This window comes from Tetrao urogallus (assembly GCF_951394365.1).
Source record: "Tetrao urogallus genome assembly, chromosome: 11".
NCBI lineage: Eukaryota > Metazoa > Chordata > Aves > Galliformes > Phasianidae > Tetrao > Tetrao urogallus.
In genome coordinates, this window is record NC_136824.1 from 13,108,774 (window position 1) to 13,135,366 (window position 26,593).

A 26,593-nucleotide genomic window follows, 5' to 3' on the forward strand; every position below is an offset into this window, starting at 1 on the left:
CGGGGCAACCTGTTGGCGGGCGGGGGGCCGCGGTCTCAGAGAGGGGCCGTGCGCGCTGCGCGGGGACGGCTCGGAAGTCCGCGGTGAGGAGCGTGGCGGGGCCGGGCCCGAGAGAAACGAAGTTGCGGCGGCGCGGCCGGGCCGGGGTTCCGCTCGAAGCCGCGCGGAGCGGGCGGCGCCCTCGGGACGGGCGGGGGAACATTCGCGAGCGCGGGAGCGCGGCTGCCGCTTCTCGCGTGTGCGAATCGAGGCGCGCTGCGTGCTCCGGCCCGGGCGGTGCGCGGCTGCGCTCGGAATAGCCCCGAATAGTGCGTAGGGAGACGCCGATATCGATCGCGATTGAGAAAGCGGCGTTTCTCCTCCGCCCGGCTCGCCGAGCCCTGCCCTCGCCCGCTAACTTTTCTTCCGAGGCCCCGCGCGGCGCTGGGAGGCGGCGGCTGCCCGGGCTCGGCGGGAGCAGCGTTGCCGCCCCGCTCCCGCCTCGCGTCCCGCTGCCAGCTGCCCGCCCGCCGCACCGCCGTGCTTCTCTTTCATGTCTGCGCCTCGGCCGCGGCGATCCGTTTGAAGTTTTATGTGGCGATATATACGAGGCTTAAGTAAAATGAACTGTACGGTACCCCTGGAGCAAAGGGAATATAACTCGCATGGAGTTTCGATTTTGTTCTTTGGAGAGCGCAGATCGCTCTATTACAGCGTTTCTCTTTGTTCTTGTAGCAGGAAGAAAAGCTTTGATCTTATTAAGTATTTCCAGGCGTAGAGTGGATGGAAGCGCTGGTACTGTAGGGAGGGGAGCGTGGCTGGAAAATTGATAGCATGTGCCTGGTGCGGGTCAGGGGTGACCTTTATGAGCTGGAGGAGTTAGTAAATAGATGACAAATCATATGATGGTCCTATATCACGTTGGCCACAGTAGTTTTAATTTATTTTTTTAGCGTGTTCTCTCCCAGGAATTCTGCAAGTTGGAGTAAGTTATTAATTTAAATACATAGGTGGAGGATACGTGAAGTTGGGGAGTGATTTCTGCACTGGTCCCTTTAAGCACACGTCTTACTGCGGCTGCCAAACGTGGAGATCGAGCTTTCTCTAATGAGAAAACAACATGTACCCCAGTTTTTACATCTTCCTGCTCTTCACTGTGTTGATCAGTTAGGACTGATAAACTTTGTGTGAGGTTATGTGAACTATGGGGTTTGGGATCCCAGTGTTCCTCTGTACTTTATGATGTCCGTAAGGTCTGATTTACTCACAGGCAGCGCACAGCAGAAGTGCTGAATTTCAGACTCTTGTTGAACATTTTGTTGTTTCAGAACTTCTCAATTTCTAAGCCAGAAGGCAGCCTGATGTTGAGCCAAAAAATAATTAACTCAGCACCACAATAGGTGCTTGTGTGTGCTACACCTAAATTGCAATTTTTTTAATTCTCATTTTTTAAAAACTTCTTTGTTCTATACTATTAGAAGAGGTTCAGGTTTTATAACTTCTGTGTGTTCGAGGAGGGAAACATGGAAGTTAAAAGTGGCGTTATCATAGAAATCCCTTGCAAAGGAGTGAAGTTTTACCATTATCTGCTATAGGCTTAATTAAAAGCACATTTTAAGAATCTCCATCAGATTAAGTATTAAAAAGATCTCGATCCCCCTCATAAAGGACAATAAAGCGCTTGCACTGAACTAGAACATTCAGCCTTGGTTGTAGGGTTTCTTCTTCCCCCCTTCCCTCCATCCTTCACCTGTTGATAAATGGGCACTATTCTTATTTGTTACCAAGATGGCACCATTTTGTTGTGTGTTTTGTTGGTTTTTTTTTTAACAAATTGTGAAAATTATGGCTACAAATTGCCTTTATTTCTACTTTCATTTTGTTTTTCCCCCTCCTTGGATTTCTACCAGAGCCGTGCTGTGGACTGAGAAGCAAAAAAAAAAAAAAAATATATATATATATATATATATATATATATATACACACACAAACATACTAAAAAAAAAAAAAAAACTGGAAAACTGTTTAAGGGAAAGTAATAGCACAAATTTAAATGCTACTTTATTTGAAGCTTTGAGGGTTTTTTTAACTGGTGAATAAGGAAACTTTTTCATTCATTGATATATATTTTTAAATTTTATGGAATGGTTTCAAAATAGTGAGAATGTATATTTTATACCTTATGTGTGCATTAAGAATAAAATAAAGACTGAAATGAGTTTTCCCATTGTTTCACTTCACCGTCAAGCCAAGAAATATTTTTTTCTAACTAATTTTACAGAGATCTGGTGATCCTGTTGTATAAATACTTGAAAATAAATTGCAACAATGTCAGTTATGGCTAAAATAAATCACTTTAAGATACAGTATTACCTATGGCTACTATTTCACGTAGGAATTCATTTGTGAATATTACGTGCTGTGTTTTGTGCATTGTATGGTTGGTGTGTTATACCTATTTGTGTTTTATCATTGCATAGCATTCATTTCTGCTCAGCGTAAGCTGGGATTCCAACGAGCCCTTTACTGAGTTACTGCATCATTCATAATAAATTTCCACAGTACCTTTTAAAGACAGAAAAATAACAAGGTATCACTTTGGAAAATAGGTGGTGCTTGGTGATTTTGTTTCGTGTAAATGAGCCTGTGTTGAGATGTTTAGAGAACATCTGGTTTTCCTGAGAATTTTGAGAGTAAAAGGCTGCATGTAAACATGTCCGTGTGTATACATACATAGCCAGGCATGTGTGTATGTGACTCAGAACACCAGGTGTGAGCGCATGTGTGTGTGCGTGTTGGATACTTACAGTGCAGAAGATGCTTGTCCTGCAGCCATTGCTCTGAGTTACAGCACAGCTAAAGGTATTTAACACTGCTGTCTGATGCTTAGGTGACCTGACAGCGTGCCTTTTTTTAGCTGTTATGCAGTAAATAATGTACCGCGTCTTTTAACATCAATGCCAAATGTTTTCAGTTAGTAAATTTTTGAGCAGCCAGGTGCTAGGAAGAGTGGCTCAGTTCTGCTTTTGTTAGCGTTGGGCCAGTTAGCTACAGGGAGAAAAGTACAATTAAATGTGTTCTGTACCATGTGCTGCTCGCAGCAACTTAGACAAGGTCAAAGCTAACATTTGTAAGTCAGGATAAATAGAAGATCGTCTGGAGAATCTCTGGGGTGCGCTGCTGTGGACATTGAATAAAGAGAGGTAGGAAGTACTGGTCAGCTGGATTTCTTCTGTTTCTCACCGTTCTTCTCTTTTCCCCTCCCCAGACCACCAAAATGTACTGCAGGTTCCAGCTCATCAGCCTTATAGAGTTTTCTCTGCTCCACTCCATGGGGTTAAACTGCCGATGTAGTGAGCAGCGGTCCCCTGCCAGAAGGGTGTCTTGTCTGCAGCACGCTTTATTGATGCCTTAAAACGAAGGTTATGTCCATTTCCTTGGGCAAATGAAAGCAGCTGGGGATGGGATCAGGTGCTGTATGGGACAGATCTATATTTCTCAAAATGTGAGCACCAAAGAGTAATGCACACCCACTTGCTCGGAGGAATTGCTTTCATAATCACGTGCACATATTGCAGTCTGTTTGTAGAAATGCAGCAGGCTATTGGAAGCACAGAAATGGAGAGCACTAGTGAGTTCAGGGGAAAGAAGATCACCAGATGCAAAAGATAGCGTTTTATCTCTGGTGCTTTATCTGTCTTTGTGGTCACTGGTGTGATGGGGATTCCTCACACAACTGTGATAGCTTCTTCCGACATCTAGAGAGAGAGCACATCAAGAAATGAGCTGATTCAGTTCAAGTTCTCACAGATTTTTTTGTTTGTTTGAAAATCTGATTTTAACTAGGGGATTTTGAATACTTAGATGTCTGCTTTCTTTAGTAACAGAGTAGTTTGGAAAGGATGGCGAGAAATATTTGTTTTTCAAATAAAATGGACAAAGAGTCTTCAAATATTACATATACATCTTTAATTCTAGTGCTTTTCCTCCCTACTCGAAAGTCAAAAGAACAAACTGAATTTGGGATTTTTTGATGAGTTGACTTATCACATTTTAATACGACTTGAAAATTGTCACTGTCGGGGGGAGAAGCTAGGAGGTGTTTGTGTGATGGCAGTGGGGTTCTGCATTTCAAAACTACGTGAATGGGCACATACAGAACAACTAAACTGCATAAACGTTTACTTAAGATGGAATTCAGTTTAGCTGCTTCAAGGAGTTTAAATTTTATACCATCCTTAAAAATTGTTTGGCTTTGCAGGCAAGGCAGATGCTCTGCTCTCTTTGAGGATTGTTTTATTTTCATTCTGTGTGGTGAGAAGAGCTTTGGAAACATTCGAACCCTTACATCTGGTACTAGAAACAAAAATAGGGTTTAGGATGTGGTATATGGATCTGCTTGTATATTAGAGCTCCTCTTCATTTTATCATCTTGCTTAAATATCAACTAAACAGAAGTGTACCTCTGTTTTTGGCAATTTCTGCCTTGCTGTAAAGCAGGGAGGTTTTTACGTTCCTGAAGTTTTAGTACAAGATTTTGTCAGAATCATCATAAACATGGAAACAAGTCTCCTTTTTCCCAGAGCTGCCTTTCAGCAGAATAAGCTTTTGCCACAAAACCTGCAGATAGACGCTGTAAAATTTTGCCACATGTACAAATCATTCATCGGTGCACACTTGGTTAGTGCATGACTGATGCTGATGGAATGTAGCTGGGCTAGTTAGCAGAGCTTACAAGCTGCAGGGAAGGTTATCCGTTTCTGCTGCGTTCAAAAAATTGCCTGTCTCCAGCAGCTCATTAAATAATTGTCCTGGACTTCCAAAAATTGTTAATAACTGGGAATTAAGTGAGTAACGTAATTTGTAATTTCATAAATAGTGTACATGATGGGAGACTCGGCCTCGAGATGGCATGAGCTCATCAGAAGTAAGCTCTGATTGCTTCATTACTGTTTTGTAATCTGCTTTTAACATTAATATTGAACATTGATGAATATTTAAGAATTTGAAACAGATTAGGGGAGACGTGGCTGAGAGGAAATATGCCAAGGGGAAGACTCTGTCGTATTTATTAAATGCATTCATAGAGTGAGACTTGCAAGTTTTACTGAGAGTTGAGTTTGGAAAACTCGAATCTCCAAACGTTCACGTTATTGGCACTTCTGTTAGAAGCACATCTCATAATCCTTTGATTGATGGATGGGGTTTGGGCTGAACCTTACGGTAGTGTTTGTTGAGTATGTTAAAAACAATGGCGGATTTGAGAAGGGGATGATGTGTGTGTTTGGCTCAGACCTGATGGATACAGATAATGTCTTCCCAGCTCTGTGTTCTGGAGCTCAGCTCCCCGCCCCCAAACCGTCTTCGTCATCATCCTGCTGTTTGCACTGGAGAAATGTGGAGCAGTTTGGGGTGCGGAGGAGACAGAAGTGGGTGTTTACTTTGATGTTCCTTGCAACTCATTTGTCCCACTTCCCTCCTCTGAGGCCATCCAGCCCTCAGAAGCAGGGCACCGTTAGGATTAATGGGTGTTCTAGCACAGCTCCAAAATAGTCCTCCCCTCGATCAGTCAGTTGAAAAACTCTTTCTGGCGTGTTTGTGGAAGGGAATTTCCCATTCATAGGGCAGCGCTGTGCTGGTCGGCTGAGGCGCATCCTGTGCCTCCGGGAGAGGTGCTCTGTAGGGTTTGGAGGTGGCTGGCAGGATGACCTATTGACCGCGTTCCTCCTTTTAGTGGGAACGGCAGCCAGGAAAAACTGGTCCGATGCTTCCTGGATTGGCAGTGTTCGACAGCTAAAAGAGACCGTCTCGAGCAGCCCCGTCGTGTTTCTAACTGCCTTGCTCAGCTGTCGCAGAAGAGGACGCTGTGGGGCTGGGGCACGGGCTGCCTCGCTGCCTCCAGGCTGTGCTGGGCAGGCTGCTCAGTGCGGGGCCGGGAGGGCGGCGAGCCGGCCGAGCTGATCCACCGCTTCCCGTTGTGGTTTTCATCATCGACTTCTTGATTGAAAACCTTTGTTGTTTCGCATCTGATGGACTTCAGGTTAATCTTAGCAAATCCTCCCCTTTTCTTTTAAATATTTTTGGAGTAACACAACATAAAAATTATGATTAGGTCATTAACCAGAAAAAAACCTGGAGCTCATCTGCAGGTGATCAGATGACATCAGAGGCCTGGTTTTAATTTGTGGGTAGTTCTGATTGTAACTAAAAGAGACTTGCTCCCTTTGTGGAATTGGCTGGCCGTTTCCCCACATCTGGAGTTAATGAAGTCTTTGAGACCACATCAGTTGTGTTTTGCCGCAAGAGCTCTTTGATCTGAAAAATCTAGACTGGCACAAGTGCAGCTTCATAACATCACAGCTATGTTTTTGCAAGCTAGAGTTAAGATACCAAAACAAGCAGAAACTACAGCAAGTTACGTGTCTGTGCGAGGGCTTTCATGTAGCTGTGCGAGGGGGCCTCTCTTACATTGATGTAATTCGTGACATTTTTAGTATGTAAATGGCTTCTACTTACGGATCTGCAAGTGATACATTTGTAGGAGGTTTTCAGTTCACTTTGCCTTTCGAGATAATTGCTTTTTAGAAATCGTCAGACTGCGCGAAACGGCAAAATTGTAATCTGAAGCTTGTATTTACCAATCTAATTGATAACATTACAGTTTAAAAGTGTCGTTCGTCATTGTAGATCATTGCACATTAATCAGTGTACATCTTCGTGTCAGTGCTGAATGTCATAAAGCTTTGTTTCCCCTGCTGTCCTGTGACAGTGATAGATTGTCCATCAGCTCTAGCATATGCTGCGTTATTCTGCGCGGCGGAACTTGTAAATTAAGCCCAGTTTTGCCTAATATGTTTGTAGTCTTAGGACTGGGAGTATTTACAATTTGACAGAGTGACGTTTCTGTTAAAATATGTCAGAGGCATGGAATATACATGCATTCATCATATATAGTAAATACATATGTACTGTTACTGTGGCTTATAACATATTGTCATTCTGTCACTCAGCTTTGATGAGCATCCCTATTTTACACTTATTCGAGACCTAAAATTTGCAAGTAAAATACCGAACAAAAGCGCCTCGGAAAGGCTTTCTTTCCTAAAATAGCCTTTTCCCTTTATTTTGTTGCAAAACTACGGAAAGAAACGCGCAGCTAAAAGCCCTAAGTTTTGCACTTGACTCCCTTTTGTCGGCTCTCCCGTCCCCTAGCCGTTTCATTACGTGCTTTTGTCGGCGGCTGAGCCCCAGCTTCGTGCCGGCGTCCCGGTGCTGATGCCGTCATCCTGCAGCTCGGTGGATTTTGCCGAGGTTGTGTTGATGTAAGCCGGCTCGGAGCGGTAAGGCGCTGTCTGCGGGCACATGCCCGGCCATTTGGCTGACAGCAGCAGGCCGGGGAGCTGGGAGGAGGGGTATTGGGATGCAAATGACGGTAGGGACTTACCCAGTTCGCTTTCTAAATACCCGTGTCAGAACATTCAACCTTCCGGAGAACAATAGTTCTCTTTTAGCAGGCTAAGCTTTTTGTTGGCTGCCTTGTTTTTCCTGTCCCTTCTCTTGATTGGTAAACAACACGCCATGAAAGGGGTGGAGGAGATGCGAAAGTTGTAGGTACGCCCGGGGCCTCTGTTTGCATAGAAATGGCTAAAAATATCCACTTCAGAATTTTAGGGCAGAGTGCACCATCTGAAGTTGCGTTGTGTAGGTTTTGAGGCTTTAAAATAATTCTTCACGTGTTTCTTTTATCTGAAACGTTATGAATATACAAGTGAGGTGAACGATTTCAAAATAAAAATACCTTTTTTTTTTTTTTTTTTCACTTAGTAGCAAAAATGGGCTTTGTTTTCAGTGTTGCACTTCGATATTCTTCACCACTGTATTAATTTTTTTTCAGTATAAATTAGTCATGTTGCAGTATTCTGTGTGTATCAAATCAAAGACTCAATGAAGAAATTGCATGGTTACATTATGAGCAGAGTCCTTCAAGACTCAGTATGGCTTTCTTGATCGGAGTTACTTATTCCTAATATGCTTTGTGTGTTTGTGTATGTTACGTGTATGTGTGTGTGTATATGTATATTTGTATATATATACACATATGTATAATATCTATATGTATGCATACAGATATGTGCATATATATTTATTTTTATTATTATTATTTTTCCAGAGCTGCTGTAGTGAAATCCTTCTAATCATTATGTTTGTTTGGCTTCTTATAATTTTTACCTTAAGGAAATTGTTCTTTTGCAAGTTGAAAATGGTCATTCTGGGGTGCTGTTACACTGAAAGAAGCACATTGCTGGCTTTCTTTAATGCCAGGCCAGCATGGGGAAAAAAGCACGACTTGTTGATGTTGCAGTTAGAAGATTATTCCACAAGACTTGTGTTACGTTTATTTTTGATAACTTCACAAAGGCGTGCGAGTTTCTGAATGGATGATAAAACGCTTGCATTGAAGTGCTTCCATTTGTCACTGGATGTTCTTTTTCATTCTGATTGTTGGGATGCCAGCTAGTTAAGTATTCAAACAGGCATACAATTGTTTTAAAATAAAATTTGTTCGGGGCCCAGTTGTTTTATCTTGCTTTTTTTTTTTTTAGTCTTGAGCAACAAGTCTGTACGAGTTGTGCACTTAGAAAGCAAAATCAGCATTCAAGCTTTTATCAGGCCACCTGGCTGAGTTGGCACACCAGAAAGCGTGTTGTTGGGATCATTCTACTGTAGTTCCACTGTACTGTGGCAACTTGCTAAAAAGCAAATAAAACAAGGGCAACAAATGCTGCAGCTTGCTACACTGTTCTTTTTTTATTTGGTTTGCTGTGTCTGTATGCTGTTCAGGCTTTCTTAATGCGTGACGCTCAAACGTTACTAGCTGCTTTTATTTATTACTTTACTACTAAGTGCTTTTATTACTGTCCAATCTTTAGGTGTATGCACCATCTCCGAGTTCTGATGAATTCAACAGAGAATCTCCAAGTTACCCGTCTCCTAAGCCACCAAGCAGTATGTTTGCTAGCACTTTCTTCATGCAAGGTTAGTAAAAAACACTTTTCTATCTGGGTGATACAACTTGTTCTCTAGGCAGGAATTTGAAGTTAGCCACTATTATGTGGAACCAGCGGGCAAGCTTCAAGTGACATATTGTTCTAGATCTTATGGTTGTGCTGTATATACTTTTTAAACAGTTAGATGAAGGGAGCTGTCCGTTGATTTAAAGTTTTTCTCCTGACATTAATTGCTGACTGAAATTTAAGGGGATTATACACCAGGCCAGATGGACAGAATCCCTCATCCTTTGATTTGTGGGGGCTTCAGAGCAGCACACTGGAGTGATAGAGAAATATGAGGTGAGGGCTTCTTGACTGTTCTGGAATTTGACTGTGCAATGTCAACTAACAGTCCAGATTCTTAAATGCTTGTATATCCAGCACGCCAAAAATAAGGAGTTTTGAATTGAACATAACGAGAGCAGAATTCATTTCCACGGCCTCACGTCATACAAGTAGCTCATGCTGCACTCTGAGCTTTTGGAGCATATTGAAAGCGTAGCCTCTAAGTATGGCAGTTTACAGAGCACTTCAGTTTGTACTGCAGAAGGAAAGCTGCATTGATATGCTTGGGTTTAAGGCTTATGTAACGTAGTAATTTCAGTTGCTTGAATTTACTATTATTAAATGTTTTCATATTTTTATGGTACTGAGGTATTTTAGACTATAAATTGCTTGTTGTAGATTAATAGACTTTTTTTTTTTTTTTTTTTTTTTTTTTTTTTTTTTTTTTTTTTTTTTTACTGTATGTTTATGATGAGCTCTCCTTAGCCAAACTTCTTTCCCTTCAGCTCCCTTTTTTATTATTTCTATAGTCTGGAATTTTTATCAACACTCTTGATATAAATCTGGCCTTGCTGAAGGTCTGTGTAATTAGCAGAAGTACTTGATATTTTCTCAGCTGTGGTAGGATTGCATTTCAGCTCCAAAGCCTCTTTTTTTTTTTTTTTTTAATAATAAATATAGCAGCAGCATGGTGAAAGGAACATAGGAGACACAGTATAAACTAGGCACCATTTCCTTGCTGTTGAGTAGCTGAACCATATATTCTTTTTAAATAAATCTGTAAATGCAGAATTCAGTACTCTTCTTCATGCAACGTCTTCCTTTTTTTTCTTTATGATTGAATATACATTTCATTAAAGATGGGACCCATAACTCTTCTGACCTCTGGAGTTCATCCAATGGCATGAGCCAGCCTGGCTACGGTGGAATGCTGGGAGGCTCCTCTTCCCACATGTCGCAGTCCGGCAGTTACGGCAGCCTGCACACCCACGACCGTTTGGTACGTACCGCGTGGACTCACAGCCGTGTGCCTGTCTGGGGGGAATCTCTCCTGCAGGAATTTGTGTCTTGTTCACTGCTCATGTAGGCAGTTAAAGAAAACACTTGTCAGAAGTCATAAACTTACTGTGTCAATTAACGTGTTTTTATTTTCTATGTAAAGGTGTCTGTATATTGATCTGTTCAAAGGGTGGATAAGTTGCTTTCTTTAATAAAGAGCTGGTGTTGTATATTCAGTATCTTAAAATATTGACATTTATTTAAAGACTATTTAATGTCTTATGTCTGTTTTTCTTATTTTTAGAGCTATCCCCCGCATTCAGTCTCACCTACGGATATAAATGCCAGTCTTCCTCCAATGTCTAGCTTCCATCGTGGCAGTACCAGCAGTTCACCTTACGTAGCTGCCTCACACACTCCACCTGTCAATGGATCAGACAATATTCTGGGTAAAAAGTCCTTTTTTTTTCTTTCTTTTTTTCCTTTTCATTTTTTCTTTATTTACAAGAAAATGATATTTAGGCTGCACCATATACCAAATCATTAAGATTTAACTGATAGTGTGCTTGTAGATCAGCAATATCAAACCACTGTGACATTTCTGCTCTCAGTATGGCTGAGGTGAGCCACATTGTTTTTCAACCAATTTACTGGTTTGCTTGCTTTTTGCAGTCACTTGTATACTTAAGAAATTGCATTCATTTAATAGCAATTATCCCTCTACAGTTTTGTATAGATGAACATTCCCATAAGCAGGTCTGGTGTAATAGTGCTCAGAGCTCCTGTATTCCCCATGTATTGTGCTGGAGTAAAGCAGAAAGACTGTTTCTTTGGACTTCAGGGAGGTTTGTGAACTGTATGGTAAATTTCTCCTGTAACTGATTCGGGGCTGACTGAGTAGCCACTGCCACGTCTGGTTTTAGCCTCTTCCATGCTATCCTAGAAAGCACAAAGTATAATTCAATCTGTTCCGTGTCCATCTTTGATAAATATGACATGATCTGATCAGTTTCCTTTGTCATCCTTTTGATCAGCTTCTGATCAGAACACAGATGAAATAAGCGCTTCCTATTTTGACAGTTGGCCTCTTTTTTAGTTTTCCCCTCTTCTGAAGATCATAGATGTAATGATGCACTACGTCTCTTCTGATACAGACATAGAAATTAAATGGTTATAGATGACCCTTTTCAGTTTGATGTGATTTGCACTTGGCTTCCTTTTAAATAAGCAGTGACACTTGGCTTTGATTTGGGAATATGTTTTCAACTCGCATCTTCAACAGAATTTCAATTAATGAATCTGCTTCTAAAATGCCACGAAAACAACATTGGGGTTGGATGATTTGGATTTCAGGTTTGAATGGGTCTTGCTCACAGTAAGGTTTTTGACTGGAAGCTGATAAGTTGTGGAAAGAATGTCTTTTAAAGATTCTGCTTTATCCAAAATATGAGATGCTTTAAAGAATTTAGGTCCTTTTTGTGCTTCTAATGGGCAGGTCTCCAAGCTTCCTCTTGGTTTGGTGTTCGGAACAAAAGGGCACACTAAGATGCTTGCATGCAACAGGACAGCAAAGTCAGGAGCAGCAGAAAGCTTTGTGGTTCAGAGTTTTTCAGGGATTTTGTAAAATAAAATGAGTACAGCATCAGGAGCTAGAGCAGGGGAGCAAGGAGGTGTACAAGGAGCTGCTCAGTGCATTCAGCTTTCAGAGTTAGGAAATTTGCAGCACTTTTATGATAATAGTTTAGAAATAAGCTGCAGTAATATGATTAGTATTTTGTTTTTGTCTTTAGTCTGTGGTCCGAGACGACCATTTTAGTCATTTTTTTCTAACTACTTGTTGGTCTTTTTTTTTTTTTTTTAAGAGGAGAACATCTAAATTTAAATCTAATTGTTCTAATGAAATTTTTAAGTATAATGCGAACTGATTCTGTTGACAGTGACTTCCTCAGAACATCCATTTAACCAGTGGTTTCTCAACTGTTTTGTGATGAATAAAATATTAAAAAGGAAGGAAGTTCTCAGCTTTGAAAATAAGAATTGGGTTTGTTTTCCACCTTGCAGGAAACAGAGGAAATGGTGCTGGAGGCTCACAGACAGGCGATGCGCTTGGGAAGGCATTGGCATCTGTGAGTAGAAGTTAAATACTCAGGTCTTAATGATGTATGTTGACCGTTGCTTCCTTTATTTAACTTTGTTCATTTTATAATATCAAATTGGGATTTCATATGTGAAGAAACTCTACTGATGTCCACAAAAAGACAAGCGGAAAATGATGCTCTCATTTGCAGAAGACTTGTTTTGACTTCTTTTGAACTGCATTTGTCCTAAACTTTTGAGCACCTGAAAAATGAAGTTATTTATACAAAGTAAACAGAAATCATAAAGAATTTAGGTATTCTTTTCTAGCGTTCTAGTTAGTCATATTTTTAATCTTACTCATGGAGCAGGTCTTGCATCAAGTTTCAAAATGTGTTCTCAGTGGCCCTGTAAAACTGAGGCTTTTGAATGCTCTCCTGTTCGTGTTCCTTGTACTGCTACTTTTGCTTAGCAAGTATTCAGACTGGTTCTTTAGATAAAAATGACTGCCTTGCAGCCCCTAAAGATCATTCCTGGGTTACACTGTTTCCCTAAAGTTGTATCAGTAAATGCAAATGTGCATAGTTGCACAGATCCTATTACTCTGCTTCCTTGGAAGGGTCATATGTTAAAAGATTACGAGATCTGATAATGTTTGTAATGTCCATATTGGGTAGGAGAACTCTGACCTGCTGGCTTTGGGGAGAAAAATGTTATCTGCTTGCTGAATCCCCAAAAGCAACAGGACAACAATTCACAAGTACAGAGGGCAGTTAACACTCTCCTTTTTGTCTGGCTGGGACCTGTTAGAAGAGAACTGACATCAGCTCAGCGCTAGGAATAGCAGTGCTTGCATACTCTGTGAATGTTTCAGGGTATCTGTTGTTCTGCAGCCCTAGCAGATTTCTGTTCTAAGTTTGACGTGCTGTCCAGTGAGATCTGGGGGACTTGGTGATGTTTTCCATTACTCTCATTATTATTATTATTATTATTATTATTATTATTATTATTATTATTATATTGTCTTTTTTTTTCTGCTTGAAAGGTCCTCGGGTGTTTTTGCCTAAATCACTAGCTGAGAAAATGAGGCTGACGCTTTGAGAAAAATTCTAAGTATATTGGGAGTGGAAGTCGGGGCAGAAGTGTTTAATCTAACTGGTGGGTGGGCTTTGGTTGTCATAGAAACTTGTTTCTGTCATCCCATGTTGCTGCTTGGCAGGAGCAGCCAGGTCATTCCATAAATCATTTCTGTCGTAGCTGATGGTGATGCATTCCATCTGCTCTATCAGCGCATGCCATAGTCTGCACACTCAAAATCCCTCTCCTCCTCCATCTGCTCCCCGAGCCGCACGCACCCAGCGCTGTGGGCGCGCAGTGGGGCGGCAGCGCCGGGCTGAGCGGGGGCACGGCTGGGCCTCAGTGCTGCCTTGCTGCTGAAGGTAGAGCCTGAGTTCTGATGGAGAGACGGCTGTGGAAATCTGTCCGTGTGGACAAAGCTGCAGTAAGCACGGCAGCTCTCTCGACTTTTTTTTAGAAGGCGGGCCGCCTCTGTTAGGGTTTTAAACGCTACCGCTCCAACTGTTGGGAGGAATTTCCAGTTGCAGAATTCTGTTGATGTACGTCTCACAATAGGCCTTTCATGTGCGAAACATCAGAGGATACGACATTTGTTCTTCAGTTTAGGTATTAAAGACCATACAGAATAGTATGTGATTAAACATGTAAGGCCAGATAATACATTTGCAAAGGTTCTTTTATTTTAGGTTTAAGCCTGGATAATTGTGGTCTTAATCTCAGGGTAGGCAAGAAAGAGAATTGTACATGAAAGTATTTACACAAAGTTCCCAAAGCCCTGTGGATTATGCATTAGTTTGGATAATGAACTAGTATAGATAGAAAGAAAAGAAAATCTGGGTATTCGTGCCATTTCTAATGTGTTTCCCTGAACATTTGCCAGACAATAACCCTTTAAGATTGTGCCCACGGAGGGTTATATGGCAGGAGAAACATCTGGTTTATTTCATCGCCTAATGCCAAATCAAAACACTTGGTCTTTAATTTAGAGGAGATCAAACAGGAGGGCTGTTTAACTTTGCTGATTATATCAGACCTCTTTGTGATAACTTATGTTTTGATTCCTACCTCAGAACTGGGGTAAAGCCCTTTGTAGGATCTGGTAGTTAAATAGCCACTGGTCCCCTAACAAAAGGAAAGAAAATGTAGGGAAGTTGACTTCTAAAAGTAATTCATGAATTAAGTTTCTTTGTTGCTTTAGACTCAATAACATTAGCATAACAAAGCCTAACTGAAATGTACACTGTAGTGTTTAAAAAATTGGACTAACAGCTCCGAGGTTTGGCTCTGCGGGCTCTCAATTGTGCGGCTTTTGTCTGAGAGCCTTTTCATTAGGCCCTGGCATATTGGCACCCTGCTGATCGGAATGGACCATGACTGATAGGAGGAGGAGTCTCATTTGTTGCTGTAAAATGAGGCATGTTACCGTTTAAGCCTGGCAGAAGGTGTCAGGGTTGTTCATCATTGGTCATTTAACAGTAGAGCAGCCAGGGATGCATGCAGGATGAGTTCTGGCTTTGTGGTTGTTTGCGGCTCTTTCTGCTGCTGCTGTTGTTTTTTCTTCTTAGAAAATACAGTGAAATAAAATAAGCAGGTGAAGTGCTGGAAAACAGTTCAAAGAAAGCTGAAGCTCCTTTATCCTGGCAGAATTTTATTTTTCAGTGTTTTATCTGTCTGTGGAGCTCCTTGCAGTTCTCGTACTGATGCCTGATCCCTGACCAGGATTTATTTTGTAGTGATGTTACTTTTCTTCTCAGAATGTTTTGTGTAGCGTGTGTGAAAGGGGTGAGGTGTTTCTGTTAAGGAGGTGAGAGTCTTTTCTAATGTGAAAGTATGACAGGCCGGGAAGGGGCGTCTGGTTTATTGGGTCCTGCTTTTGTCAGTTCACGAAACAGAATATGCAGCTTAACCAAGTCTCAGTTGTCAGCTCAATGTTGAAATGTCATTGTCTGCGTGAAGAGACATCAACCACTCTGCCAGGGAAGATTTTCCTAACTGCTGTCTGATGACTAACAAATCCTGGTCTCTGCTCAAGTAAAACAGGTTTGAACTGATGACCTGTACAAAATATGTTCTCCAGTCCGTAGTGAGCTTCTAAGTCTGTTCAATTCCTTTTACAAAATGACTTTTTGAAGAATCTTGAAATTTTAAGTTCTCATTAGAGCTTTGGGTATTATGTCTTCTATTTTTATGGGGGTGTTTTATTACATTAATAGCAAGGATTAACTTACTGCAAGTGGAGATTTCTTATCTTAAGGGAGCAACTGATACAACAATAAGAAACACTGAATAATATTGAATACAACAATAAGAAAAACTGAATGTGCGGCAGTATGTATTAAAAGCAACAATTCCACATGGTTTTGTGTTGGGGGTATGGACAGTAATGAGAGCTGAATGCTTTCTCCCAATTTTCTCTCATGAATTAATTTTTAGAAGATAATACATTGGCTTATAAAAGCTCTTCTCTCGCTAAGGACTTGGAAGTTGTTATTCCTCTATGTTTTTCTGAAATGATTTGATTATCTGTGCACTGTTACATATGGGTTGCATACATCGTTTGCCTTCATTGATAAAAAGACTGACGTTTCTATTGTTAAAGTAGCAGGACGATGGTTATATTTGTGTCGCTATCAAATATGGGCTGTGGTTATTTTGATAACTGCCTTAAAATCAAAGTTCTCTGAACATTTTAAAGTGTAAAAAGCAGAACTATGGTTTGGGTTTTATTGGATTTTTTTTTTTTGTCAAGCCAGCATCAAGAGTGCCAATTAAAAGCATGCAAAGAAATCCTAGTAGTTCTTTTACTTTGTATTATATGTATTGATATAAAAACTTCTTGTCTGTTGTTAGATTTATTCTCCTGATCATACCAGCAGTAGTTTTCCATCAAATCCATCAACACCAGTTGGATCACCATCGCCACTTACAGGTATGCATACTGTTTACCAGTACTTGTTTGTTGACTTGGAGTCACAGTGGGAGCAGCAGTAGCTTCCTTACATGGTTAATCCTATATTTTGTTGATTTTTCCATTGCGTTAAGCCTAGTTTTATAAGTCTGGATTTGTAAATATTTTATGAGCATTCACTTAAATCCTGACAATTAACATGGAAAATTAGTTCTACTAAAGTGATCTTAGAAAACATTGGTTAACCATATACTGCTACTACTAAATCAACTATAAAAATGTCTGTACAGATCTGTGCTGTTGCAGAGAAGGAAGCAAGAGTGATTTGTGTATTTGTTGTTTTAAGCTATATGTAGAAATTCTGTGGCAGCGTTCAGTGACACACAGCAGGTGTTTGTTCCCTCTAATGAAAATACAGTAGTTTATGAGATCATTTTTTACACAGGGTAGCTTTTCATTCATATCTTTCATGAATGCTTTCATTCTATGGGAGAAGAATTTCTGGCATTCTTTCAAAATAAAGGCTGTGTATTGCAGGCACCTCTGTCACCTGTGCTTTGTGTGTTACTGGTGTGAATGTGGGAAGAAGCATTCCAGTGTGGAGATGAACTATGGGCAGCTGCCTACAGCTATTAGTGGGTAGTGCAGCTTTCACAGATACTGTGGCCTCAGCTGTCTAGTAAAAGTTGAACAGCTGTTCTCTGTACAGAGAGGACTGTGAAAGCTCCATTGACTTAAATTTGTTGTTTAACAAAGAACTAGAATTACAAGCAAGATGATGTAACTTTAACCCTGTTCTTTCCTGTAGTGCAGTTTGCTGAATTATTTAAAGTTTGTAAAACACTTCCCATTCTCAGTTGTTTAACTCACCCCTGCGTATTCCTGGCTGATGGTCACATTTTTTGCCAGAGTTGCTTTGTTTCCTTTTGTTTTTTAATAAAATTAGCTTCTAGAGAAAGATGTACAGAATGAGCTTAGCTGAAAACTGGGTAATGCAGGTGAGTCAGTCAGTCAAGTCACTGCACGTAAAGTCCAGGCATACACACGTGGATGTGAATTTGCCTGTTTGTGTATGTAACGTCACTCACAAAATGTGAATCATTCATACGTCACCAGTGTTTAACGATCACTGTTTGGGTTATCTGTGGACTTAATGGATTAGGGAGTATCTGATACGGCATACCTGAACAGCTGTTCTGAACTGAAAAATCCATGATAAATTGAGTAATTATGGGATTAATGGAGTTTTTGATTTAGTGATTACAGTTGACAAAAGAGTCGTGTGTAGCTGTGTCGTGCTGAAAAGGCAGGCCAGACCAGGAAGTTCTTACTCTTGTCTTTCGTAACATGAAAGCAAATTCTGAAAATAGCTCCGTGGCTGAAGAAAAACGTTCCGACATTTTGGAGTATTTGCAGTTTAGAAGAACCCAGTGTAAGTTTCCTGATGAGATCCCACACCTATATTTCCTGAGCAGGAGAGAGCTGTCTAGATGCTGCGTTTAGAATGCAGGCTTCAGGTCTCCAAAATTTGGATTTTGTATTTACTGCTCATGCCTTTGTGGGGATGTCTGCTAAGTGTAAAACTCCTCAGTTTGCGCTTTGATTGACATTCTTTATTCCGGGTTCTGGTGACTCAGAGAGCAGTTGATAGATGCAGATAATACTGAAGTCCTACTCAACCACAAACTTAGCATCTGCTTTACAGTTATCCATGCTCCCTCCTTCTGTTCCCCCCTCTCTCCCTCCCCCTCTTTAATTTCAGCGATACAGAATTTATCAAGCCTTTGGTAAATTGCTCCAGTAGTTAATTACCTTCATTTATGAATCTGGACTTTTATCTTTATTCCCAGATGAGTCACTAAGAATACAGTGAGGCACAATGTAAAGTAATTACTCCTCTATTTATTGTTATTTATACTCCTGGTAGCCATTTTCTGTCCTGACCCAAAAAGTTACTGCAGATAAAAGCAAATGTCTTACTATACTAAAATAATGTATTTTAAAGCATTTTAGCCACGATTACGATTTTCCCAATGTGGCAATGTGGCAAAGGTTGATGTTTGTTTACCTAGGCTTCTTGTTGTTTGGGATTGGAGTAAGGCATAGTTCACCTGTCCCTCAGTTGTCAAGTAGAGATGTAGTCACTCCATGAGGCACTAAAGTACATGTAGCCAGGTTGGAGTATTAAATGGTTTTGTTGCCGAGTTCTTCTTTGCATAAAGGATTAGCAATTTTTTAATTAAAGTAGAAGTTTTGAAGACAACGTGGTGAAAACCCTCCAGTACCCTCATTTAATTTCTAATTGTGCATAGACATGTTTTACTTCTACGATTGCATGCATGTATGTGAAATCTACATACAGAACTGATCAGTGGGAGCTTCGGTGCTTTAAGAATCCTCCTCGCAGGCCCAGGGGCATCAGAATGGCTGTGCAGCTCTGAGGATGCAGGAGCAGCCCTTGGCCCCCTCTGGTGTGTGTTTGTTTGAAAGGGGAGCAAGGGGATTAGTGCTGGGGAGATTCAGAGGGAGGAACAATACTACCATGATTACTGCCTATGACCCCTGTAAATCCCAGCACTTGCCCGGCTTATTTGTTTTTTCGTGCTGCTGTGTTGGTGCTGCACTAAAAGCTGCAGTTGTTAATTGCAGGGCTTGTGGTGCCAGGATGCTTTTTAACATAATTGGTGGATTTCATGCACAAACTTCTCTGAGGGGGAGTGGAATGAGGGAAGCAGGAAATCAGTGCCATCTGGCAACCTGCAGACATAGGAGCAGAACGCACAGGGCTTCCAAAGCGCTCTAGCGTTACTAGAGGAGCTGTTAGACACTGCAGGTTCCAGTTGGGGTGTTTGGTCAAGAGGAGAACGGGTTTTTGCCTTGCTTTGGTTTTCCCTCCTAGTTTTGTCCTAGGCTTTCATTAAGGAAATAGCACTGTTCTCCGTTTAAGAACGCGATCACGCTGGATGTGCGGGCGTTGAGATACGTGTTTTCTTAGCGGTTTGCCTCTCTGCTCAATATTCAGCTGCTGCTTTGCTGTAGGAGGTAGCACGCTCAGTCCTGCTAGTTAGTAGCAAGCTCTTGTTAAGGCCTTTATTATGGTTTTGACTCTAGAAATGAAATTTGGACCTCTTAAAAACTCAAAGATTAAAGCAAGCACGCACGTTCTGAAGCTGCTTCAGTAATATATTTGCAAAAATGACTTAAACTCTAGGCATTATTCCTGGCAGTCATGCAGAGAGAAGCTACAGGTCCAGACTTGGAGTACCAGTGTGAAAATTTGTGATGATAACCTTCCTCTGTGATACCGTGGTATCTTAAAAGAGAACCAGAGCACAGTTACAGGAGCTCTGAGCTGTTATGAAACTGGAGATGTTTTATTTTGATTTTTTTCAGTTAGCAAGAAAATACTTGGCTAGTTTAATAGCTGTGAAAGCTATAGTCCTTTTCTTAAATAAAACTCTTTCTCTAAAAGGTAACTACTTGCAGCTCCCCAAACAAAGGAGCTGTAATGTTATTAAACCTTTCCCAGTTTTCCAGACGTAGAGCTCTGGCTGTTATTGAAAGAACAAGCCCACAGGCTCTTCCTTTAATGAGCTGCTTTGGATTGTATGTCCATAATTTATTAATGTAATTGCCTTATTATTACATTTGTATGGCTGAAAGGAAGCTGTCTCTAATGGACATAAAATTTCATGTAGTATCTTTATAAAAGATGCATTATTGTTGAGGACAATACATGCTGTACAACTTCAGACTTTGTTTTAAAAGTACTGCTTTATTAATTATTGCATTTCACATCTCATTATTTCGAAATTTTACATAATAATTAAGAGCATTTATTCAGATTAGAATTGGTGTGTATTGAATTTGCAGTACATAGGTAATATGGGCATAACTGTGGATTTGCTGCATGGTGAGTGATTCTTGAACTGAACTGAAATCTGTTCCAGTTTACCTTGAGTGTATCTGAAATAAATGGAAACTCTTCCAAACTTGGAACATGCTATGATCTGATATTTTATTTTATTTTATTTTATTTTATTTTATTTTATTTTATTTTATTTTATTTTATTTTATTTTATTTTTTGAATGAATAAATAAAAATGCTACAAAGTACACAAGGCAGAAAAAGCTTTTAGGTCCTGCTTCAAATTTTCTTCTGTAGTAGAGAGATGTAATATAAGAATAAATAATAAATAAATGGTTATCATTAATTCATGGTCCATTGGATTTCTTTAAATATTTTTGATGTAAACTTCCATGCTGTTTAAGGCATGCTTACATCTGCTGAACGTAATCTGAAGGAAAAAGAAACAGGCTGTTTTTTAATGCAGACTTGCCCAGGGCAGGAATTTCAGGTACTGTGTGTAACTATTGGGTGAATTTTTGTATTGTTGAAGTAATTTGAAGCTGTCAGTGCTTTGTCATCTAGCCCTACAGACATCAGGATATTAAAATTATCCCTCAGTGAGACAGAATGAAGGAATTTGTCCTCCTTTGTAAATCCATATGTTGGCTTACCTTTATGCAGAATATGTTGGTTTTAATTATGTTAAGAAGTACAGCATCTGTTTCCTGCTTGTGCTGCATAAATCTGTGAGCTAACCTAGACAATTTTGACAGGTGCCAGTCAGTGGTCTAGGAGCGGAGGACAAGCCCCCTCATCTCCAAACTATGAAAACTCTCTACACTCCTTGGTAAGAGCTGTTGAAAGCAACATACTACTTTTTACTTATGAGTTGAAGGCTTGTTTTTGTGTAAATCCTGCATATCATTAACGGGAACAGTAGGATAGCATTACAAATGAATTCTTTGCTAACAAATGGCCTGTTCAGTTGAACAATATAAGACGTGCAGGGTGTGTCTTTCACCATCTGTTCCTTGGGCATCAGGCTTCTGTGCTGAGGACAGCTGGTGCTAAAGCACTGTTATGAGATTCTGGTACCTTTTCACAAATCCATGGCTAATTCTTATCTAAAGTTCAGTCTGCAGAACAGATAAAGACTTCATGCCTTCACGTTTACTCGTCCTTCCCCCTCTCGCCTTGAAATGGTAATCCCTTGGCCTTGTTTTCATTACCCGGTCATTAAAGTATTATTTATTATTTATTATTGTTTATTATTAGGGAATGTTCATTTATTAATTAGTTCATATTAATTACAGAAAAGCTAAATGATCTGTTGTAAACTTAAAGTGGACTTGTAGCTTCAGCAAAAGCTTTAAGTTATTGACTCCCTAAATCTCTGATGCAGCATTGGGAAGGAAAGGGGAAACTTTTGAGGGAACACTGAGAAGGGTTTTGAATACTTGTGCCTATTTCTGGTTTCCACAGAGATAACTTCTTCTCCTGTGTCTAGCAAGAATAAATTTAAATCACTTTTCTCTTGAATATTTTTGCAGTTATATTGAATTGATATGTACACCTTAGAATCCTGACATAACGGCGGTGTTAAATATTAGCCTTTTCTTATCTTGGTATAATCAGATTTCTGTTGCATTAACTTGACTAACAATTTATTGCTGACATGCACATCAGCTGTTTCCTCACCTCTTTTTTGAATTAATCTTAACCTATGCTTTGCTTCCTGTTCTGTCTTGACTTTGCCAGAAAAATCGAGTTGAGCAGCAACTTCACGAGCATTTGCAAGATGCAATGTCCTTCTTAAAGGATGTCTGTGAGGTACTATTTCAATTTAGATGGTGCCTTTTTGTGTTTCAATTAATGCTTCCTTCGGATTCCCCATTAAAAACTAAATGAGTGTAGCCCATGACCCATCCTTTGACTCCAACATTCTGCTCTTTCAGTTTCTAGAGAGCTGCAATGTCAGAACTGGTGGGGTTTTTTTGTTTGTTCTTATTTTTTTTGTCTCCTGAAGTAAAAAATAGATCTAAGGCAGAAACCTGTTCTGCAGTAACATTTGGAACTTGTTTTTGTTTCTGAAATATCTGTTAAAGATCAGTTTTAGAAAGTAACTTTTGTCCAGTCTTTTTGTGGTACTGGCTCTCAAAAAGCCACTGCCTCTCTTAATTGTTACCAGTGTGTTGAGGCTGATTTGGTGATCCTTCTTTCTTGCCCAGTATTAGCATATTTTGTAGCACTTCCTTTTTTCTTGTTCATGCCATGTAATGGAAGCTAAGTAATATTAACCTTATAATAAGCTTCACTTTAAAAGCTGCCACCTATTTGTGGAATGAATGCTATCTTAAGCAAGATCTCCAGATATCTTTCCTTTTTTCTGTTTGTTTGTAGTGCTGGTAGGTGCTTTTGAAGTCTTTTGATACTATATTTCATCTTCTGTCTTTAATGTCTCCAAGGTAGAAACTGTTACAGTAGAAAGAGTCTGCAGAATTACTCAGTAATGACTGTTGCTGGTCCTCTTAAATCCAACAGCAGTCTCGTATGGAGGATCGCTTGGACAGACTCGATGATGCCATCCACGTACTACGAAATCATGCTGTGGGGCCTTCAACAAGCCTATCAGGTGGCCATGGAGACATACATAGTTTATTGGGACCATCCCATAACGGGCCAATTGGAAGCCTGAACTCAAGTTATGGAGCGTCTAGCCTTGTAACAGCCAACAGACAAGCATCAATGGTAATCGTATTTTTATCGTGTGTGTAGTTGTGCAGAGCGATGACAGCTGGTGTGTCTGAGTAATCGTGGAGCCTGGGCAGTGACACTGGGACTCCAGGATTTGTATTTATCAGGGAAAAACTACTGGAGGTTACTGTAGAGAAGAAGATGGCAGGCAGCTTGCACCTGCTATGGGTTTCCAGTTAGAGGGTTTGGAGTGGGGTGGGCAGATATGAGGGGGGAGGAGAAAGATGGGAAAACTTAGACTTTGGCCTGGTCAGTGGCCCATAAAATCCCGCTGTGACCATATGCGGAAAGCTGAAACTTTCTGCTGAGAGCGTTTCAGCTTATACATGCATTTTTTCCAGATGTGTAATAATTGGCAGAACAGTTTTCTCCTTGAAATGGTGAATAGGGAGATTGAATGGGAAAAGCAGTCGAGAAGGACTGAATTTCAAGTGTTCTGGTCTGGAAAAGCTGTTTATTGTAAATTGGAACTAGTCTTCAATAGCAGATGCTGGCAGAGGACTGGGAGGAAGCTGTTGGAATGTGGAACCATAGTGTGTGCAGGCTCAAAAATTAAACTTTTTTTTTCCCTAAATGAAAAGGAGTTTGAGCACAGCTGTAGAGTAAGTAACAATGAAGAGGAAACAACTTTTAGATTAATCCCCAAGAAGAGTTAAATAATTCAATCCGTCCCTTTTAGTTTCTTTAAAAATGTGAACTATTCTGAAAGAAAAATGTAGTTAAGCTTTTCAGGGATCAGAAACGCGTTAAAGGCATTGTGTAGGAAATGAAATATATTTGTGGAGTTGCTCACTTCCCTTTTTCTTTCTTTTCATTCGCCTCTTCTCAAAAATACTGAGGGGGAAAAAGCTTTTTAAAAACATGCTTATTTTAGCGGTGCCATGTGTTTGCATGTTTACAGTGTAACTTTAAAGACCAGTTACACGCTGTGAAATTTTCTGTTATAAAACAGATTCGCAGCTGGGTGCTGTGTGATCAAGGCGAAATTTCACCTATCATCAAAATAATTAGGTACCCCGATTGCTGAAGGGTTTGTATTCTATAAAACAGAATTAGTTCCAGGCTCTCCCATTTGCACGTCACACATCCAGTTATATTAATTTCAGAACTGCTGCAGTAAACATCAAAAAGAACTGGTTACTTTCTATAAGCTGCGTGTGTTTGGGGGCTTTGGGGGGGGCTGCTTTTCCAATGGCATATCCAGCTTTAGATCTCTGTACAAGTTCACAGTTGCTTTTAGTAATGAAGGAAATGATACATAAATACTTCAGAATTTTTTCTAGTACTGCCTCATGGTTAATATTTAAAGAATGCTGCTGGAGGGAAAGTTTTACCATGTTCTAGAATAGATTGTAGTACAGTCATGCAAAAGGAAACTTCTTTCATAGGTCTTCATGGTGTAGGGTAAAATGGGTGACCAAAATTGCAGTGATAAAATTATTCTGTAACTTGTGAAGCCTTCTGACACCGCTCAGTCAGATGCACGCCGTGCCAGAATGTACCAAAGTCTGCTTCTGGTGGAGACCGAGCTGTGCTGCATTTATCAACTCAGTGTTGATTAAAATGGGTGACAGTAGAAAATGACTCTCCAAAACAAATGAAGTTTCCTTGGTCTGCTGTAGTTTAATGTTAGTGTGTAATTAAATGTAATATAAACTTGATTTATCTTACGATGATCGTTCTGCAGTTTCACTTGAAGGATGGTTGCTGCCTGATAGGAATATCTTTAGGTCAGGAAATTTAAAAAAAAAAAAAAAAAGATTCACTTTTGTATTTTCCCCTCACATGGTGAAACAAACTTGCAGATCAGTTTTGGCTTTAAAAAAAGTCAGCTAAAGAATTTTTTGGATTAACAAATTAAAGTTACATCAGAAAAATTGGCTTCAGCAGAAAGCATCGTGCTGCTGCCTTGCCCAGTCCCCAAAGAGTGCCCTTTGACATCATTTGCAATTGCAGGAACTCGACACGACTTGGGATGGAATCCCGAGCTGCACGCAGAGCACAGGGTGGCACATGTGGCTGCAGGGGGGACGGAGGGGTTCAGCAGCGGCGGCTGCTTCGGTAATGCTGCAGGGGCACGAGGTGCAGTGCTTGGAGTGTTCATTGCCTACTCGTCCCCAAGAGCGCTTGTTGTAGAATTTGTTTTCCTGAAATAGGGATGTGAAAGAGCAGAGTGCATGGCACAGAGCTGAGCTTTAAGAGGTAGAATTTGCTCAGAAATGACGTTTCTCTTAGTTTCAGAGTACATCCTGCAGACGTTAAGAAAATGGTAAGTACTGGCTAACAGTGCAGCTAGAAATGGCATGGTTACTAAGCATGTTTCCCTTTGTTTGTTTGATGTGCTGGTAGGGCTTTCTGGTCAGAAAGTATTCAGTGGGATTCACCAATAAATGAAACTTCCTTGAGGGGGTTGGGCGGGACGGCAGTATCTTCTACAAAACAGTTTTGTTCTGTAGCAAGGAAAAGGAAAAAAATAAATTTAATTTCCCTTGAAGAAGATGATGTTGGCAGAAGGAGCTAGGAAATGAGTAATTTAACTCCTTTTTATGTAATTAGTGTAACCAGACATGGTTTTATTTTAACATTTGCTTAATTTTTGAGCCAGATTTATTTTAAAACTCTGGTTGACTTCATTTCCTGTTCGCTCTGAATGTTCTTGTTTTCTTTTCAGCTGGGCTGCCCATTAGACTTATTCAAATAGATTTTTAATATCTCAAACTCATCAAATATTTGCTAAGTGGCCTTTGAAGTTGATTTGTATTTTATTTCATGTATTATTGAAAAGTTAAGAAGTAATAGTCTTTTTGTTCTTATTCAAGCTGCTTTTTATTTGTCATTGCAATACAATGGAAAAAGAACAGCCTGAATTGATTAAAAATAAATAAATAAAAGGCCTGGAAACTCAGCTAAGGATGAAACTCAATCCCCAGTCGCAGGCCTTTTTCCAGGTACTGCAGGAGTCTATGAAGATGGCTGCTTTCCCTTCACCTTCCCCTCTGCTGTCGCATAAAATCACCAAAGGACACCTGGGCAGCTTCGCCAGCACCAGGCTCTGTTCTTGCCCAAGCCCTGCTGGATCTGCAGGCTTTGAGCTGTCTGCCGTGTAAAAAGCCTCGTTCCAAAGTCCTTTTCTCTGTCTTTATTACATTCACGCTAGTTAAAATGATGCTAGTGACTGTGGCCAAAGTGACCGGCTGCTGCGGCTTGAGCAGTGCGTATATTTCTCAATACGCTTAGATAAGTCCAAGGGGAAATATGAGTGAAGGCTTTTAATCACGCTGCAGCGTGAGCTGCGGAGCTGGTGATGAACAGCAGGTTTCCATTGCGCCCCATCAGTGCGTCCTGCAGGCAGCACTGTGCCATCCGCGGCCGTGCGCTGCGCAGCTTGGTGCTGCTGTCCAAAGCTCGGAGCCCCGTGCTGTGGTTTAGATCTCAGGCCTCGCTGCTGCATTGACCGGGCTCGGTTCTGCACTCCTGATCTCAAGTCCAATTGTGTGTGGGCTGTCTGTTCACACAGATAAATACAGCAGCGGGGCGGTTGTACGTATAGGACATGCTTGTCTCAGGTTGTGGTTTTACTGATGAGATAAAACTTAGGCTTGTTATGACTCCTAA

The 26,593-nt window shown here is 40.6% G+C and overlaps 1 protein-coding gene across 7 annotated transcripts in view; it reads left to right on the plus strand.

The window, feature by feature from the left end:
* The window catches only part of TCF12 (transcription factor 12), a gene marked incomplete at both ends in the record, with an annotated part of 148,075 nt that overhangs the window by 112,269 nt on the left and 9,213 nt on the right, over positions 1 to 26,593 (plus strand). For 4 of the 7 annotated variants that reach the window (XM_079541151.1, XM_079541152.1, XM_079541154.1 and 1 more), the window contains 8 exons: positions 8,910 to 9,015; positions 10,175 to 10,314; positions 10,618 to 10,762; positions 12,375 to 12,439; positions 16,317 to 16,395; positions 20,998 to 21,071; positions 21,983 to 22,054; positions 22,766 to 22,972. In XM_079541151.1, coding sequence (XP_079397277.1) covers positions 8,910 to 9,015; positions 10,175 to 10,314; positions 10,618 to 10,762; positions 12,375 to 12,439; positions 16,317 to 16,395; positions 20,998 to 21,071; positions 21,983 to 22,054; positions 22,766 to 22,972 — 888 coding nt within the window. The remainder of the gene's footprint in view (positions 1 to 8,909; positions 9,016 to 10,174; positions 10,315 to 10,617; positions 10,763 to 12,374; positions 12,440 to 16,316; positions 16,396 to 20,997; positions 21,072 to 21,982; positions 22,055 to 22,765; positions 22,973 to 26,593) is intronic. The other 3 variants (XM_079541155.1, XM_079541157.1, XM_079541153.1) reach the window with 2 other exon arrangements.